At 39.5% G+C, this 17,055-nt stretch overlaps 3 protein-coding genes across 3 annotated transcripts; 1 reads left to right on the top strand and 2 right to left on the bottom strand.

The window, feature by feature from the left end:
• Positions 1-5,441: 5,441 nt before the first annotated feature.
• SDD1 (Subtilase family protein) lies at positions 5,442-8,099 on the top strand. The gene has a single exon (XM_077373575.1). The coding sequence runs from the start codon at positions 5,513-5,515 to the stop codon at positions 7,820-7,822; it is 2,310 nt and encodes a 769-aa protein (XP_077229690.1). The 5' UTR covers positions 5,442-5,512; the 3' UTR covers positions 7,823-8,099.
• A 1,290-nt stretch (positions 8,100-9,389) lies between these two features.
• Positions 9,390-13,473, bottom strand: PSB28 (photosystem II reaction center PSB28 protein). Its single transcript, XM_077372055.1, has 2 exons — positions 13,320-13,473; positions 9,390-10,004 (listed from the first exon to the last, which is right to left on the bottom strand). The coding sequence occupies exons 1-2, from the start codon at positions 13,390-13,392 to the stop codon at positions 9,529-9,531; spliced, it is 549 nt and encodes a 182-aa protein (XP_077228170.1). The 5' UTR covers positions 13,393-13,473; the 3' UTR covers positions 9,390-9,528.
• A 2,382-nt stretch (positions 13,474-15,855) lies between these two features.
• LOC143861230 (Adenine nucleotide alpha hydrolases-like superfamily protein) lies at positions 15,856-16,973 on the bottom strand. The gene is made up of 2 exons (XM_077372163.1): positions 16,528-16,973; positions 15,856-16,015 (listed from the first exon to the last, which is right to left on the bottom strand). The coding sequence occupies exons 1-2, from the start codon at positions 16,971-16,973 to the stop codon at positions 15,856-15,858; spliced, it is 606 nt and encodes a 201-aa protein (XP_077228278.1).
• Between the last annotated feature and the right edge of the window lie 82 nt (positions 16,974-17,055).

Raw genomic sequence — 17,055 nt, 5'->3', positions numbered from 1 at the left:
TGCAAACCGTTTATTTGAGGGGCCCCACTATGTAGATGTTTGTCTTGCAAATCACTCCCATAGTCCCATCTAACAATGCTAAACATTAAATTGGAGTACTTAAATGCAGATCACTGCTGTCCTTGTTTTTTTTCTAACATTCGATTTGAAGCCACCAACCGAATTGCTAGGATTATCTAATAAGAGTATATGTTCTAGCTATAACATCTAAACTGTGGGTCCCATTGGATGAACGGCTCCAAATCATACTTACATCGTGTGGGCCACTGTACATTTCACATCATGTCGGCTCCAGATCATACTTTTAAAAATTTTGACAGATAAATGCAAAATAGAGAGCAATGAAGTTTTAAAAGAAAATTCATTAAAAACTTGTCTCTTAAAAACTAAAATTTTCAGGTTTAGTAAATCACTTCTTATTCCAGCTAAAATTGTTTAATAAAAAAATATTTGGGAAAATCCTATATGAGTCTATTAAATCCAGTATGAGTCTGATGGTGGAGTCCGACCTCGTCCAGAGAGGGTAGCTTTTAGTTCCATTGAAGAGTTGGATAGAACAATGTAAACCTTTTGAGGAAAAAGAAATCAAGGCGGGCTTGTTCTCTTTAAGCAGAGATCATGCACACGGGGACTAGATGGTTTTTTCCTAGCTTTCTTCCAGGAATGCTGGGGTGTAGTTAAAGACAATATCTGCTCATTTTTCAAGAAGTTCTTTGAAGGGTTGGAGTTGGAGCACAGGTGCCACTTTGCTCTTATTCCAAACATTAAAGGGGCTGATAATATATTAAACTTTAGGCTGATCAGCAAACCTGGCAAAAAGTGACCCATTTGATTTACAGGGCCCGGGTCACTAGTTAGTGCCCGGCCCGTTTGAAACTTGACCCGGCCCGTACGGGTCATGTCAAAACTGGGCCGGGATGGGTGGACCCGTGGGTGCCTGTAAAAAACCCAAATGATTTAGATTTTATATGGTGTAAGCCCTTATAATCCCATATTTTTCAGATCGTACTGTACTGATCACATCTTAGGATGATCTAAACCGTTCATGTCATGGAACACAACTTAAATAGGTTGTGCCCCAAAAATCATTTCCTTAGGATGATCCTAGCCCTCTGATCTATAGAGGTTTCCATAAATAATAATATGGGATTCCTACTTAGATCTGAGGGCTAGGATCATCCTATGGAAATGATTTTTTGGGCACAACCTATTTATGTTATTGCCCATCACATGGACGGTTTGGATCATCCTATTACAGTGTGGGAATAAAAACAACAACAAAAAAGATAAAAACGGGGTGACCTGCCGGTCCACCAGGCCCACCCGTTTGCCAAGTCTACCGATCAGCTTGGTAGGATGTCTCTACAAAGTGCTGGCTAAAGGTTTGGCAGATAGATTGAAGAAAGTGCTTCCTAAAGTGATATCTTCCAGCCAGTCGGCCTTTCTTTTGGGTCATCAAATCCTTAATAGTGCTCTTGTAGCTAATGAGGTACTAGATCATTATGCTAAGATTGGAAAGAAATGAGTGGTGTGCAAACTAGATATGGAAAAAGCTTATGACAGAGTTGAATGGGATTGCTTAGACTATATATGCTTGGCAGGATGGGGTTTAGATCGAGATGGCGATCATGGATTATGAGATGCATTTCATCTACTTGGTTCTCCGTGTTGATTAATGGATCCTCAAAAGGTTTCTTCAAATCCTGTTGCGAATTGAGGCAAGGAGACCCCCTTTCTCTTTTCTTGTTCGTGGTTGTAGCAGAAGCCCTCAGTAGAATGTTAGAAAAAGGAAGAAGCAGGGGGTTAATTAAAGGTTTCAAGGTTGAGGATCATGGTTTCGAAGTCTCTCTCACCTTCAGTTCGCTGATGACACATTGGTATGAGGCCCAAAATCTAAATCTCAAGTATATTCTGCAGTGCTGTGAAGTGGTAACTGGTCAAAGATCCAACTTTAGCAAATCTAAGTTATTTGGAATTAACCAGGAGGCAGAAGGAAAAACCAGAATGCTAGTCTATTAGGATGCTCAGATGAAGAATTCCCAACCACTTATCTGGGACTTCCTCTTGGAGTTGATCGCCCTAAGAAGAGGGCATGGGATCCGATAGTGGAAAGGGTTGATAGAAGACTCTCTTCCTAGAAACAGAATCTAGTTTCTCTTGGAGGGAGAAGTACCCTTATAAAAGCAGTTTTAGCTAATATTCCAATGTACCACCTCTCTCTCTCTCTCTTTAGATGGCTGATAAGTGTGATTGAAAGAATTGAAAAGATTGGAAGAAATTTCCTATGGGGAAGTGTGATTAATATAGTTATGGTGTATTTAGAGGGATATCATTATAAAAGAGAAAGCACAAAAAATCAGTGGGGCCCATTCACTTGTTGGGCCCTGACATAGATAAGCTGTGCCCAGAAAATCTTTTCCATAGGAGGAACTTAACTCTCCAATTTGTGGACGTTTAAAATGGACGGCACAGTATAGAAACATCCACAGATCAGAGGTTTAGGATTATCCTATGGAGAAGATTTTCTGGGCACACCTTGAAATGAATGGTTTGGATCATCCAAATAATATGGGGCCCACTGTATTTTTGGGCTTCATGAATGCACTCTAGGTATAAATTCTCCATCATAAATTGAAGGTCATCTAAATAAAACATGAATTGCTGTGTTTCAATTTAATATTTTTTTCTTCTGTAACCAAACAATTGGAAAAATAAAATAAAATTTTGGATAGACAATTCTTTTCCAAACTTTTCCAAAAAAATTCCCGCAATCCAAGGTCTAAGTCTTTCTCATTACCTTTGGCCCCACCTTGATCAAGTGGTTGTCCTCCTAATCTTACGGATAGGATGCTTGTTCAGTACCACGGTCATGTTGGCTGCCCCAGATCAAATGATCCTCGTTTTTGTTTAAATTTTAATGGGCCACATTTGATCTCGGTCACCAATTTGATGGTTAGATTCCCCAACTTTCAAATTTGATCCAGGCCGTCCCTTTTGATCTTGGCAGTACAAGTTTCTTCTTCCCCGGTAGGCAAGCTGTGCAGATTTCATTCCACGACTCATCCGTTGGGGCCCACTCTTTTTTCTGCATGGTTTTGGTTGAAGGGTGAAGGGACCCAGCTTTAGGGAAGTCCCTCTCAAGGTTTAAAATTTCGGTTTCGGTACCGGTTTCGGACCCTGAAATTTAGAAATTTTGGCCGAAATCTGGTACAAAACCTGAAACAAATATTTTATTCAATATTAAATTTCGGCCGAAATTTAGGTAATTTCCGTTGAAATTTCGGTGAAATATTAAAAAAAAACAGATTTTTGGGTCAAATTTCGGAAAAACCGAAATTTCGGCCGAAATAAATGACCGTTTCGATTTTGATCGATTTAGGTGTCGGTCTCCACCGAAATCCAAAATTTCGGTCGAAATTTAAAACCATGGTCCCTCTACCCTCTAGAGTTTTTATATGGTGTCCGCACGTGCTCATATTTAAAAACGAATACAGTGGGACCCACATTATTCGAGGATCCAAACTATTTATTTGATGGGCCCTATGTAAATGAGCCCCCCCCCCCCCCCCGCCCCGAAAATTATCTCCATAAGATGATCCTAACCCTCTGATCTGTAAGAAAAACTATTATATGTCCTCCCTCTGAAGATCGGAAGGTTAGGATCATCCTATAGTGATGATCCTAAATATCGATATATTCGGTATAAATTGGGCGGCTCAAATATTATTACAAAGAACAACGGTATAGAAACCTCCACAAATCCAAGGCTTAGGATCATCCTATGGAGAAGATTTCTAGGGAACGACCTATCTACGGCGGGGACCAACATATGAATGTTCAGATTGTCCAAAGAGACGGACCCACTGTAATTTTATTTTATTTTTTTTAATTTATTGGTAAGCTGGGTTTAGGCAAGACCCCCACCAGATATATTAATAAGAAGAGAAAATACATCATGAAAAATGAAAGACAACCCCACACACATGGAGAGGGAGAACAAGCTCAAGCAAACAAGAGCCAAAACAACAGAAGACAGAGACAAACTACAGCAAATCTGCTACAAGAAACAGATAATAAAAAGGGTGAAACCCATGAAACAACCAATGAAACCTGTAATTTTATTGTGCTTCCAATGTGGGTACATGAAACAGATTGACATTGCCCCCTTTAATTCTGGGCTCGTGTCAAATATGCCCCCTGATTTCCTTAAGTTTTTCACCAAAACATTAGAATCGGACAATATCAGAAAAAGATACCGATTCCAACAATCCAAATGCACCCCTAGTAGAAAAATTAATGCAGTTCGAAACATGGTTTTAAATTTCGAAATCCGAAATTCGGTGGGCACCGAAACCGAAATTTTCCGAAATTTCATTTTTTGCCATTTACCAAATTTAGGTCCGAAATTTCGATTAAATGCCATTATTTATTTATTTTAAAAAGTGTTACAAAATTTCGGTCCGGAATTTCGAACCAAATTACCAAATTTCGGACAGAAATTTCGGTTTTCGGTGGGGTCCGAAACGGTCACCGAAACCGAAATTTTAAACCATGGTTCGAAAGGGATACAAAAAAAAGTTACTCAAAAAAGGTACAGTATCTAAATCTATCTATAAGCAAAGCCCCCAAAAGGACAATGGGCCCACATAAATGGATGATCTTAACGATTCTTTTTGGGCCTCTGTGATAGATAGGCAGTGCCCCAAAAATAGGAGGGGTGGATGATCATAAACACTTGGATTTGAGGAGATTTCTAACCCCTATTATTATTGGATGTGACTGTAATGAAATGTGCTCATTTTTGGGCCACAGCCTATACTTAACGTGGGGCCCAAAAACAAGAAGAGTTTAGATCGTCCATTCATGTGGCTTTTTGGGCTGCATGCAGGTGCACCCTATAAAACGACTCTAAATATAGGTGTTTGTGATGAAAGGATTTTTATAGTTGTGAAGACAAACTACATTTATATGGTTTTTAATAGCTTATAATCTATGTTAGGAGTCATGGGTGCCCCACCATAATTCAACAGTATGGTACAGCACCCCCACATACCTTGTAGCACTAAATAAAGGCACGGAAGGAGCCAAGCGAGCGTGTGAATAAAGGCTCTGAGAATAGGGCATTTAAGACATTTCCATATAGAATTGCACTATACTTCAAGTCTTAAAAAAGAGAGGACAAGACCAAAGAGTCAAAGATTCATGGAATTTGAATCTAACGGCTAGGCAAGGAAAATGGGCAATAACTCTGACTAGAAGATCTCGTGAAAAGCAGGACATTTTTTTTTTCAGCCCAGCTCCCTCTGAAGAAGCTCTCCTCTCTCATTCCCACCAAAAGATCCTCGTGATGAAGAGCCCTTAAAACTCACGAGTCTCATCATCTTTGAGAAATGCTTCCAAAGCCCATTTTTTCAAATTCTCAAACATCCCCTTCAAATACCCCCTATTTCTCACTTCAAAAACACAATGCAAAATCAACAACCACCACAAATCAAACTCAATTTACTCATCTATGGACCCCAAAATCCTCTTCCATCTCTTTTGTTCCTTACTATTCTTTGTCCCCCTCCATGCCCACAACCTCCAAACCTACATAGTCCAACTCTACCCTCACCATATGAGTAGCTCTGGTTTCAACTCAAAGCTTCAATGGCACCTCTCATTCTTAGAAAAAACCATTCTCTCTGAGGAAGAAGATGACCCCCCGTCACGTCTCCTCTACTCATACCATTCCGCCATCGAAGGCTTTGCGGCCCGTCTCACCAAAAGTGAAGTTCTCGCATTGGAGAACACTCACGGCGTGATTGCAATCCGCCCTGATCGCCGGCTCGAATTACACACCACATACTCATACAAGTTCTTGGGGCTCGGCTCTGCGCGTACTGGCACAATGGTTCAATCTAAATTTGGACAAGGGACAATAATTGGCATTCTTGATACTGGAGTTTGGCCCGAGAGTCCGAGCTTCAACGATTATCATATGCCTCCTGTGCCCAAAAGATGGAGAGGGTTTTGCGTAGAAGGGGAGGACTTCAACTCTTCCCTTTGTAATCGAAAACTCATCGGTGCCAAGTTTTACACTAAAGGGCATCGAGCTTCTTCGTCCCAATCCCCATCCCCTTATACGGAGTATGTCTCTCCGCGCGATGCACATGGCCATGGGACCCACACATCATCAACGGCTGCGGGGAATTCAGTCCGTCAGGCTAGTGTGCTCGGAAATGGTGCGGGCGAGGCTCGAGGGATGGCACCTGGGGCTCATGTTGCAATGTACAAGGTTTGTTGGTTCAGTGGGTGTTACAGTTCTGACATCCTAGCTGGGATGGATGATGCCATTAGAGATGGAGTGGATGTCATTTCGCTCTCCTTGGGCGGTTTTCCAGTACCGTTCTACGAGGACAGCATTGCCATAGGTGGTTTCAGGGCAACTGAGAGGGGTATTTTGGTAATTTGTGCGGCGGGAAATAATGGTCCAATCCCAAGCTCAGTTGCCAATGAAGCTCCTTGGACAACTACTGTTGGTGCGAGCTCGCTTGATCGAAGATTTCCTGCCATAGTTCGAACGGGCAATGGCCAGATTCTATATGGAGAATCCATGTACCCTGGAAACCGGTTTCCACACGCTGGGAAAGAGCTCGAGCTGGTCTATGAAATCGGCCAGAACAATGGGGGAGAATTTTGCTTCAATGGGTCCCTTTCAAAATCCAGAATTGGAGGGAAAATTGTGGTTTGTGATAGGGGAATCACAGGGAGGGCAGAGAAGGGCGAAGTCGTGAAAGAATCCGGCGGGGCCGCGATGATTTTAGCCAATACAGAGATCAATCTGGAGGAGGATTCTGTCGATGTCCATGTCTTGCCTGCTACGCTGATAGGCTATGCGGAGTCTGTTCGCCTGAAAAACTATATAAATTCCACAAGGAGGCCTAGAGCTCGAATCGAATTTGGAGGGATGATCATTGGTAAATCCAGAGCACCTGCGATCGCTTTGTTCTCATCAAGAGGGCCCAGTTTATCCAATCCTTCAATCCTCAAACCGGATATTGTCGCTCCTGGGGTCAACATCATTGCTGCCTGGCCCCAAAATTTGGGTCCCACAGGGCTTCCTGAAGATTCTAGAAGAGTAAATTTCACTGTCTTGTCAGGGACTTCCATGGCTTGCCCTCATGTCAGTGGAATTGCTGCTCTGGTGCGGTCCGCCCACCCGTCATGGAGCCCGGCTGCAATTAAATCTGCAATTATGACAACTGCAGATGTTACCAACCACTTTGGAAAGCCAATAATGGATGGGTCGAAACCCGCCGGAGTCTTTGCACTTGGTTCTGGACATGTGAACCCAACAAGAGCAATTGATCCTGGATTGGTTTATGATATCAAGACAGATGAGTATATAACTCATCTTTGCACTATTGGATACGCCAGAATGGAGATTTTTACCATTACTCACAGGAACATAAGTTGCAATGATGTACTGTTGAAGAACAGGCATTTTAGCCTCAATTACCCTTCTCTGTCTGTGAATTTCAAGCATAAGACGACAATGAAGATAATCCGAAGGCGATTGACAAATGTGGGTTTGCCTAATTCGACATACTCGGTGCAAGTAATTTCACCACGAGGAGTCAAAGTGAGAGTCAAACCAGAAAGTTTAACATTCAGTCATTTGTACCAAAGCAGGGAGTATAGAGTCAGTTTCATTTCCCAGGAGAGAATAGCTAAAGAGAAGGTGAAGCATGCTCAAGGGCAATTAACATGGGTGCATAGTCACTTGAGTCATTATAAGGTGAGGAGTCCAATTTCGGTGACTTGGGTGGGCGATAAGTAGTAGTAGTAAATGCTGCAACTTTCTCTAGGATTTCTGTAGTTCTAGTCTGGATTCTTAGCCTTCTTGTTGAAGAAACGCAGCCAAGAATATTGAAGAGAAAACCTTCTGTTTTCGATAAAGAGGGGACTGGTTTTTATATGAGGTTCTAGAAAATGTATGGATCTTCGGTCATTGGTCATTTATTTGACTGAAGATACCAATAACACTTTACTTTTTATCTAGAATAATACTTTCCTTTACTTTTTTATATCTAATATCAATACTCTCTCTCTCTCTCTCTCTCTCTCTCTCTATATATATATATATATATATACATACATCCAACTTAAAAGCTCCACTGTGCAACGAATCAGAGTCTATGAAGCCCAGCAAGCGCCAACAGTGCTACTAATGAGTGATATCATCACCTGTGAAGATCTGATACCCTCAGCAGCGTCTAGTATTGAGGTTAACAGTCCATTCTAGGTGGTGAACAAACCACACACACACACAGGCACACACACACACACACACACACACACACACACACACATATATATATATATATATATATATATATATATATATATATATATATAAATATATATATATATGGGATTTACTAGCGTCCATCGCAGAAGACATTTCATGGATGGCCTGTTGAATGTCAGACCAACCACATCATGAATGAAGACAAAATCTGCTGAAAAGTGAGCTGGTGTGGCTGCTCTCACATGCAACAGGCCATCCGCGAAATGCCTTCTGAGATGGACGCTAGCAAATCCCTATATATATATATATATATATATATATAGAGAGAGAGAGAGAGGGGGGGGGGGGGGGGGGGGGGGGGGGGGGGGGGCTGATCCACTTGTGAATTCCTAACTGATTGGAAAAAGGGGCAAAATGGAATGGGAAAAGGATAAAAATTTCTAAGTGTGTGTGGTTTCAAGTATGCCAGGCCATTGATGTAATTGCTTAAGGTTGTGATTGCATTGCAAAGTCTAATGGATAACATAAGAAAAAAGAGGGAGTAGAAGTTCATGATCAAGGAAAAGGAAGAAATTATTCCGACCAAGTTTTCTTTTCTTCTTTCATAAAGATCCAGACCCACAAAATTAAATTTACAACATTAATCTTTTCTAATACATCAAGGTACTAGTCCTCTTCAGACTTTGTTAAATACACGGATTGTTCCAAAGTTGAAGCACAAAGTTTATGATGTTTTTGTCTGTTTAATGTCTATCAGGAATTTCTCCCTTGTACTGAACAACAGATAAACTTAGTTATAGCGATGCACAGAGCAGGAAAAAAAACCATTGCCATTGCCAATTAAAAAGTCATAAAGTCCAGGCTTGTAGTTTTAAGGTCTGGAATCACAACAAACCTGGTTGCACACGATGGGTATTTAGGTCTATATAGTGTATAAGCAAAACACAAGTATAATACTATTTCTAGTCTGGGAAACATTATCTAATTTCCATTTTTCCTGTGTCACTGGAACATGATCTTCCACACCACGTATGTAAGGACCTTGGTTTTTTTGTGGAAGTGAATTATGCTCTAATAACAACATATGCAAAGTAAATTGAAGTGAGAAAAAATAGATAGTACTCGCATTAAAGATACAAGGGCATTAATCAAAATTTTCAAGTTTCAGATGGCTTTAATTACATAAAACCAACAAGCTGAAGACAAATAAGAAAGGGTGAAGGATGTACACTGCCTCATTTCTTGATGAACTGCAACCCATTAGCATTTGAGTACCTCTCCATGAACCTCATGAACCTGTCCCAGTCTTGTGGGCTCCGCATTATGTACTTTGCTTCTATTTTTGAGGGCTTGCCATTGACAAACTTGGCATTGACATCTACCGATTGAAGCACCCCTTCCTCATCAATCATGTAGAAACCCGTGATGTCACCAAGTTCGCGAGATGAATCAAACACGGAGGGCTGTTCAAACACGAATGTCGCTACACCATTTGAACCATCTCTCGATTTGGTTAGCCTCACGTCTGGTATAGTCTGCTCGTCAGTTCCTTGGATAAACTGAATTGCTGGCTTGACCATCATCGTTATTTTTCTGCACATTTGAGAGCTCCGTCCCACTTGGGCCTCCTGTGGACGTGTAAGCTGCAGCGATTGACCAATGAATGAAGAGCGCCCAATTTGACAGACAACCCAAGGTAAAGATACCAATCCTGCGCAAGCGGACAAGGTTTAGGCATTTGATTTTGAACACCTCAGGCTCATCACAATAAAGATAATAAAGTAGAGCCTAAATTATAAGCACCATCATCTTCTCTCGAAATCTAAGATGAAAAAATTGATCCTTAAAGCACCGAGAGATAAAGAAAAAAAAAATCTCATGGCCCTAGGATAAAGCATCCTCAAACCTCTTTGGATAAAATGATGAAACTTTTTTTTTTTTGAATGGCAATAAAATGAAGAAAATTTTGTCCTATAAGGATACTTTCTCAGCTAGGAGCACTATTGACAACCTTTAATGATTCTTTCATATAAATAGGAATCTTTTAGAATTTTCGCAAGCATGAAATGGATAAATGATCTTCTGAAATTAAGCATCACAAACTGTACTTAAAATCTTAATGTTTAATAAAGTGTCTGCCCATGTGAGCATGTGTTGTCATCAGGTGCTTGGTCGTCCGTATCAATCATATGGATGCACAATTGCCTAGATGGTGCTAAGCCAATCCAAAATTCTCGCATTGAATGCTTTTGTTCATTGCAGCCATTTTTTTTTCTAGCTCAGTTACCATTAAAGTTTTGGGGGCATGCCATGGTTCGAATAGTGCTTGTGATTGATCTACAGCCTTACTTTCCAGCATGTTCTTGCAGTCCGTTGCCATGCTAATCCTTACCAAATAATTTTATGCATTTTAGGGTTCTTATTAAGCCCCATAACAATGCATTCTATACTATACCCTAACCAAACTAGTAGACCATGCTGACACATGGTTACTAGTTTAGAAATGATAGCCTGTTCCCTACTATTTCAAGGACATGAATGGCGTGCAACAGTGCAAGAAACATAAAATTGTAGGCCATTCAAAGAGAATAGAGTCTTCAAAGTGATACACATCTAAGGAAGCCATTCCAATCATTAAAGTAATAATCAAATAAGACATTTACATTTAAATATCATGAGAACAAGAGGACAGTGCCTCTGAATCGCAAAACACATTGAAAATTGAATGATATGATGAGCTGTAATAAGATGAAAAGACCACAGTAAAACTGAACAATCACATATATGGAGTAACTTCTTGTTTAGGTCAAGCAGAGGCCTCCAGTTTTTTGTTAACTATGAGACTTGCAAGATATCATATGGACTATATCTATCCAGAGGTCATGGAATTTGAGCCCAATAAAACCCTTCAACTTTTCCAAGTATGCAGTTAGAAATTCTAGAAAATCTAAACAAAGAAAGACTTTGAGACCAGCAACCAGCAATTATAGTATCATACATATCTTAGATATCTCTGTGTATGAGTGATGTAGGACCGTGAAGGGAAATTTGATGAAAGGGGAGAGAAATAGACGAAAGGGGATAGAATTAGAAGAATAGGGGAAGAAGAGATGAAAATACCTGAAGAAGAGATGAAAATACCTGAAGAAGAGACGAATTTAGGGAGAAGAAGAGAATAATAGACGAATTTAGGGAGAGAAGAGAAGAAAGCAGAAGAGGGAAGAATAAAACCAGAATTAGAGGGAGAAGAATCTTTATTCAATATCAATCAAAGTTAACAATAAAGTTGTAAAGATGCTTATATATAGGCAAATAAACAACCTAAAAGATAGAAACCTACTAAAATAAGAATTCATAAAAATAACATGGAAAATAAAATCCTAGAAACTAATAAATATGGAAATAAAAATATTAGAAACTAATAATACGGAAATAAACTAATGATGCAGATATTAGGATTTATTTCCTCATTATTTAGTTTCTAACATTTTTATTTCCACATTATTAGTTTCTAGGGTTTCATTTTCCATGTTATTTTTAGGAATTCTTACTTTAGTAGGTTTCTATCTTTTAGGTTGTTTATTTGCCTATATATAGGCATCTTTACAACTTTATTGTTAACTTTGATTGATATTGAATAAAGGTTCTTCTCCCTCTAATTCTGGTTTTATTCTTCCCTCTTCTGCTTTCTTCTCTTCTCTCCCTAAATTCGTCTATTATTCTCTTCTTCTCCTTAAATTTGTCTCTTCTTCAGGTTATTTTTGTCTCTTCTTCCCCTATTCTTCTAATTCTATCCCCTTTCGTCTATTTCTCTCCCCTTTCATCAAATTTCCCTTCACGGTCCTACATCAATGAGTGTGTGACCTTAGACCACCAGAAAATAAATAATTATTTACTGTAAATTTATCTGCAAGATATAAAGTCCCACCTGCCATAGTGTGATTGGAGAAGCATCATTTTCGATATTAAAAATCCAAAATGCAAAAAAAAAAAAATCAGGAAAATGAAAAATGAAGCCATAAAAAGAAAACTGAAAGGAATGATGATCTTCAGCACATTATTTAAAAACTGAGAGGGTTATTCGTGGACTCACACAATTCCCCTTTGTCTTGGCCTAGTTCTTGTCCAAGTCCAAGTTTTGCCCTACCAAGTCAATCAAAACTCACTTTGACTCGCAAACTCTACTCCCTTTTACCTTCGTCGAGTTCTCGTTTGAATCCTAGTTTTTAAACATTGTTTCAACATTTTCATGAACTAGTGCGCATTTGGGACCATTCAATAAAATAGAGACAAATGTGATATCACTCCACACCATCCAAATGCAAAATAGCTTAAGCCTCTACCAAATGATGGAAACCACAGAAACTTGGGCAGCACTTTCTTCTTCTTCTTCTTCTTCTTTTTAAAATGAACAATAAGAAGTTGAGGACCTTTACCCAACAGTTCATGGCAGAACATTGGCGTTATCTTCAACATACTAAATGTGACTGTTTCCAAATTCTATTTCTTTGTCACCTAATTACTATCATAAATCCCTGATGTTCAAAATATCCAAATACAGTAACAACTCAATTCTTCAAAATACAATAAAAATGCCAAAGAAACATATCTTTAATCAATCATTTTCTTCATCAACTCTCTATATCCCATACTGGATATTACAAATTCAATAAGCAATTCCATTTACACTGCAAAACATCCCCCCAAAAAAAAAATCCTACATTTTGAAATGCACTAGAGCTTCAAAATCCCATCTTTGGCTAAAAGCATTATCTTAATCTTACCTTACACATACCAATGGAACTTTTGGGATTTTTAAGAAAAGACACGAACCCATATTAGTCTCATCCTTTATGTAAAACTAGGCATCAAACATACCCTTCCATCGAAAAACCCAAATGTATGATTTTTACTACCACCCTGAAGTTCAATTATGTAATAGATATAAACCCAAACAACATCTGATTTTTCTATTGCTTGATTCGAATAGGACAAGAAAAGGAGAAAGGAAGAAAGATACACATACCTGCGAGTGAGCGCTGTTGCTTGTGACACTGGGAAATGGGAGAGGAGAATGTGAGAGAGTGCATTGTCGCCATTAGAGAGAGAGAGAAGAAGAAGAAATGCAGGGAGGTGGGGGTTTTGATGGGGTGTGGTGTGTACTAAGGAGAGCCATTCACTACCTGCTTTACAGCTTCTAATATGGATAGAGAAAGGGAAATGATATCAGCACTACAGTATTTTGATGATAGCACTCCTCACTTTATTTAAAGTATGGTATGGCCCGCACCATAGGATGATCCAAGCTGTCCATTAGATGGGCCACAGCCTATATAGGTTATGCCCCAAAAATTATTTCCATATCGTAGGGTTAAGATCAACCTATGGAAATAATTTTTGGGTACAACCTGTTTAGGCTGTGGCCAATCTAATTGACGGTTTGGATCATCCTATGGTCCGGGCCATAATGTACTTTTTAATAAAGTGAGGAGTGCGAGATCATCAAAATATGGGAACTTATTGCATAATCATGACCGTTGATCTGTTAATAACATCATGAGCAAACTCAAATGATGCTTTTTAGTTTTTATAGTGTCGACTAATAAATAATCAACGGTTTACTTCTCTTGGAGGAACCCTAATCAAGGACTAATAAATAATCAAGGGCATAAAATCATTTAATCAAGATGGAGCAAAAGGGAATGGACCGGACTTGTATTTGGTGGTGGGATCACTGGATCTGATCAAATATCCAAATGAAAGAGTAAACTGTGGCTCGAAGTAAAGATTAAGTTCTTACCATTTTTCTTGCAAACAAAATCTCCAAATAGCTGGTCAAGTAACAAGAGTCTAATATATTGTTGCTAGTCCCACCGTGATCGGACCATCTTAACCCTTTGATCCATCATTCTTCTTTTGGGCTATGTTTGGATTGCAGGAAAAATAGTTTTTCAAAATTTTTTAATCGAAGGAAGAGCTGCCACGTGGGCGTGAACAGTCAGACAGCCCTTCCTCCTTATAATATACTAGTAAAAAAACCCCGTGCGATGCACGGGCCGACAAAGAACTGTACGGACCACGTCATAGGTTGATCCAAACCGTCCATGTGATGGAACACAACATATGTAGGTTGTGCCCCAAAAATCATTTCCATATCGTTATGTGGCTTTAATGGGTGCATTTGTTAAAAAGCATAAAGGAGGGGGTAGGATTGAAAATATGTGAATTGAATGGGTGCATTTGTTAAAAAAAGTCAATAAAAGTGATGTGTAATTTTTTGAATTTTCCAAAAATTCAAAAAATTCTCTTCTTTTCTCTTCTCTTATATAGTATACTAGTAAGGAACCCGTGCGATGCACGGGCCGACAAAGAACTGTACGGACCACGTCATAGGTTGATCCAAACCGTCCATGTGATGAAACACAACATAAATAGGTTGTGCCCCAAAAATCATTTCCATAGGCTGATCCTAGCCCTCAAATCCATAGATGTTTCCATAATTCCTCTTAAATCGGATGGTTAAGATCACCCTATAGATTTTTTATTAAAAACCATAAAGGAGGGGGATAAGATTGAAATTATATAGCTTTAATGGGTGCCTTTGTTAAAAGCATAAAGGAGTGGGTAGGATTGAAATTATATGATTTAATGGGTGCCTTTGTTAAAAGCATAAAGGAGGGGGTATGGTTGAAATTATATGAGTTGAATGGGTGCATTTGTTCAAAAAAAGTCAAAAAATGTGACGTGTAATTCTCATGTAATTTTCAAAAAAATGGAAAAAAATCTCTTTTTTTTTCATCCCAGCTTATTGTAGTAGATTGTAGTAGATATCTATATAGATGTGTGTGTGAAAATTATGTTTGTTTATTGCTTAACATGGTTTTCATTTGCCACTAAAAACCCATTGTTTTCATTTATTAATGTGTTGTCAGATAAGTTATGGAATGCATAATAAAGAATAAACAATGGTTGAGGCTTTGTATCTCAACCCTAAGGTCACAGGTTTGATCCCAGCTTACCTAACCAAAAGAAGTCTATTATTTTTCAGGAAGTATACTGAGCTAACTTCTTATGATGATCCAAATTGTTCATTTGATGGGCTACAATGTAAATTGTCTAGACCCCGTAAATCATCTCTACAGGATGACCCTAACCCTCCAATCTGTGGAGGTTTCTATATTGTGAAGCCCCATTGCAGATCGAAGCAGTAGGGTCATCCCATGTAAATGATTTAAAGGGTACAACTATCTGCGTATGTATGTATATATGTATGCATGTAGGCATATCCCCACCAATCACATTCTCTTTCACAAATGTATACAATATCTCTAAGGCTTGGAATCAGCAGCATTGATTGATGCCATCACTGATACAATTAATGCATGGCAATGTCATGTTTCCTATGTGGTCTGAAAGGGGGTTGGTTAAATTGTGGTGATGGTCATGTCAATGTATATGTATTTACATCTCATCCAAGGGAATGCGTGTATGTATAAAAACCACATACAATCCTTGTTAACAACCCAAATTAAGAGAAGATAGATGGAGCTACAAAAGTGATGCTAAGCAAGAAGCCAAAAGTTCCTATGTGTCTTGGTGTTGAGAAGATAGCCTGCGTTTTGCCCCTTCTTTTGGACTCCTACGCATAGACATTTGCTATTCTCGATCAAAAACTCAGCAGTATCCGTCCCTTTTTGTGATAAGCTTCCACTTAGCTTACTTCTGTAAGAACCAAAAACAAAGGAAACGTTCATTAGACATGCTTCTTTTTTTTCTGATATACATTATAAGGAAATGACATTTGCCCCTTTTCTTCCCCGGTCCACCTCCTCTAGTACGCTTTTTACACTACAAGGAGGTGGCTCGGGGAAGAAAAGGGTGAGTGTGTCTATATATATGAAATCTGCACTCCCTTGTTTCGATAATGGCACTTGTGCTGTGTATTAAACACTTTCGGATTGGCAGGTGCTGTCATTTTGGGAATTGTAGATGCTCTTTTGTATCCACTAATTAGGAAATGGTAAAATGAAGAAAAAACAAGGGAGTGGAATTATCATTTTGTTGATACACCATAAAACGCAATGTGTCCACTGCTCATCACCATCCATTCACATCAAACCACGCTTTGATTTTGATCGGACGGTGTGATCAGATGACTATAGCGTTATTCGGTGTAATGTAATTTTGGATCATTCCTCTATGTTCAAATATTTTTTTTTTTTATATGAACTCACCCTAGGAATGTTTGAGAGAAATTGCGCCTCTGGCCTATAACAAGAAGATCGATCGAGAGCGCCTTGGCCTGCATTAGGATGGTGGACGCCTTATCCTTGCCGTCCGTTTCCACACTCTCGATTTGTACGTGCACTTTTAGGTGCATGGCCTCACATTTCGTCCTCATTTCTTCGAGGAACTCAAGATCTCCTCCTCCATGGCCATCCATAGAGGAGGAGGAGGTGGTCGAATCAACGTGTAAATTCGAAGGCTGAGGGCGTTTGAGGAATGTGGAGAATGAATTGCGTCGCGAATTGTGAGCCCCACCAACATGGAGGAGGATTAGTTCGTCATGGTCTAGCACCGCGTGTGATAGGGCCCATTGGAGAGCGCCTGCGGACTCCCGGCCTGGGTCCGCCACCACCATTACTTTCCTCGGTGCCCCGGTCCCGGCCACCGCCTCCATTGCCACAACCACCACTTTTAGCATGCAAGGGTGCCCGTTACATGGAAGGGAGTTGTCAATACATAGTTTTCATGGGTTTTCT

The sequence above is a fragment of the Tasmannia lanceolata genome, unplaced genomic scaffold (genome assembly GCF_043159265.1).
Source record: "Tasmannia lanceolata isolate RefF3 unplaced genomic scaffold, GAP_Taslan_0.1 ptg000037l, whole genome shotgun sequence".
Lineage (NCBI taxonomy): Eukaryota > Viridiplantae > Streptophyta > Magnoliopsida > Canellales > Winteraceae > Tasmannia > Tasmannia lanceolata.
Note: the sequence above shows the minus strand (reverse complement) of the source record. Positions and strands in the feature narration are given on the sequence as shown.

What these genes read in the sequence shown, in the direction of transcription:
- SDD1 (XM_077373575.1), top strand. Translation starts at nt 5,513, where the DNA reads ATGGACCCCAAAATCCTCTTCCATCTCTTTTGTTCCTTACTATTCTTT.
- LOC143861230 (XM_077372163.1), bottom strand. Translation starts at nt 16,973, where the DNA reads ATGGAGGCGGTGGCCGGGACCGGGGCACCGAGGAAAGTAATGGTGGTG. An exon ending in TTCTCTCAAACATTCCTAGG is followed by an intron (nt 16,016 to 16,527) that starts GTGAGTTCATAT and finishes TGGTTCTTACAG; the next exon opens with AAGTAAGCTAAGTGGAAGCT.
- PSB28 (XM_077372055.1), bottom strand. Translation starts at nt 13,392, where the DNA reads ATGGCGACAATGCACTCTCTCACATTCTCCTCTCCCATTTCCCAGTGT. An exon ending in GCAACAGCGCTCACTCGCAG is followed by an intron (nt 10,005 to 13,319) that starts GTATGTGTATCT and finishes CCGCTTGCGCAG; the next exon opens with GATTGGTATCTTTACCTTGG.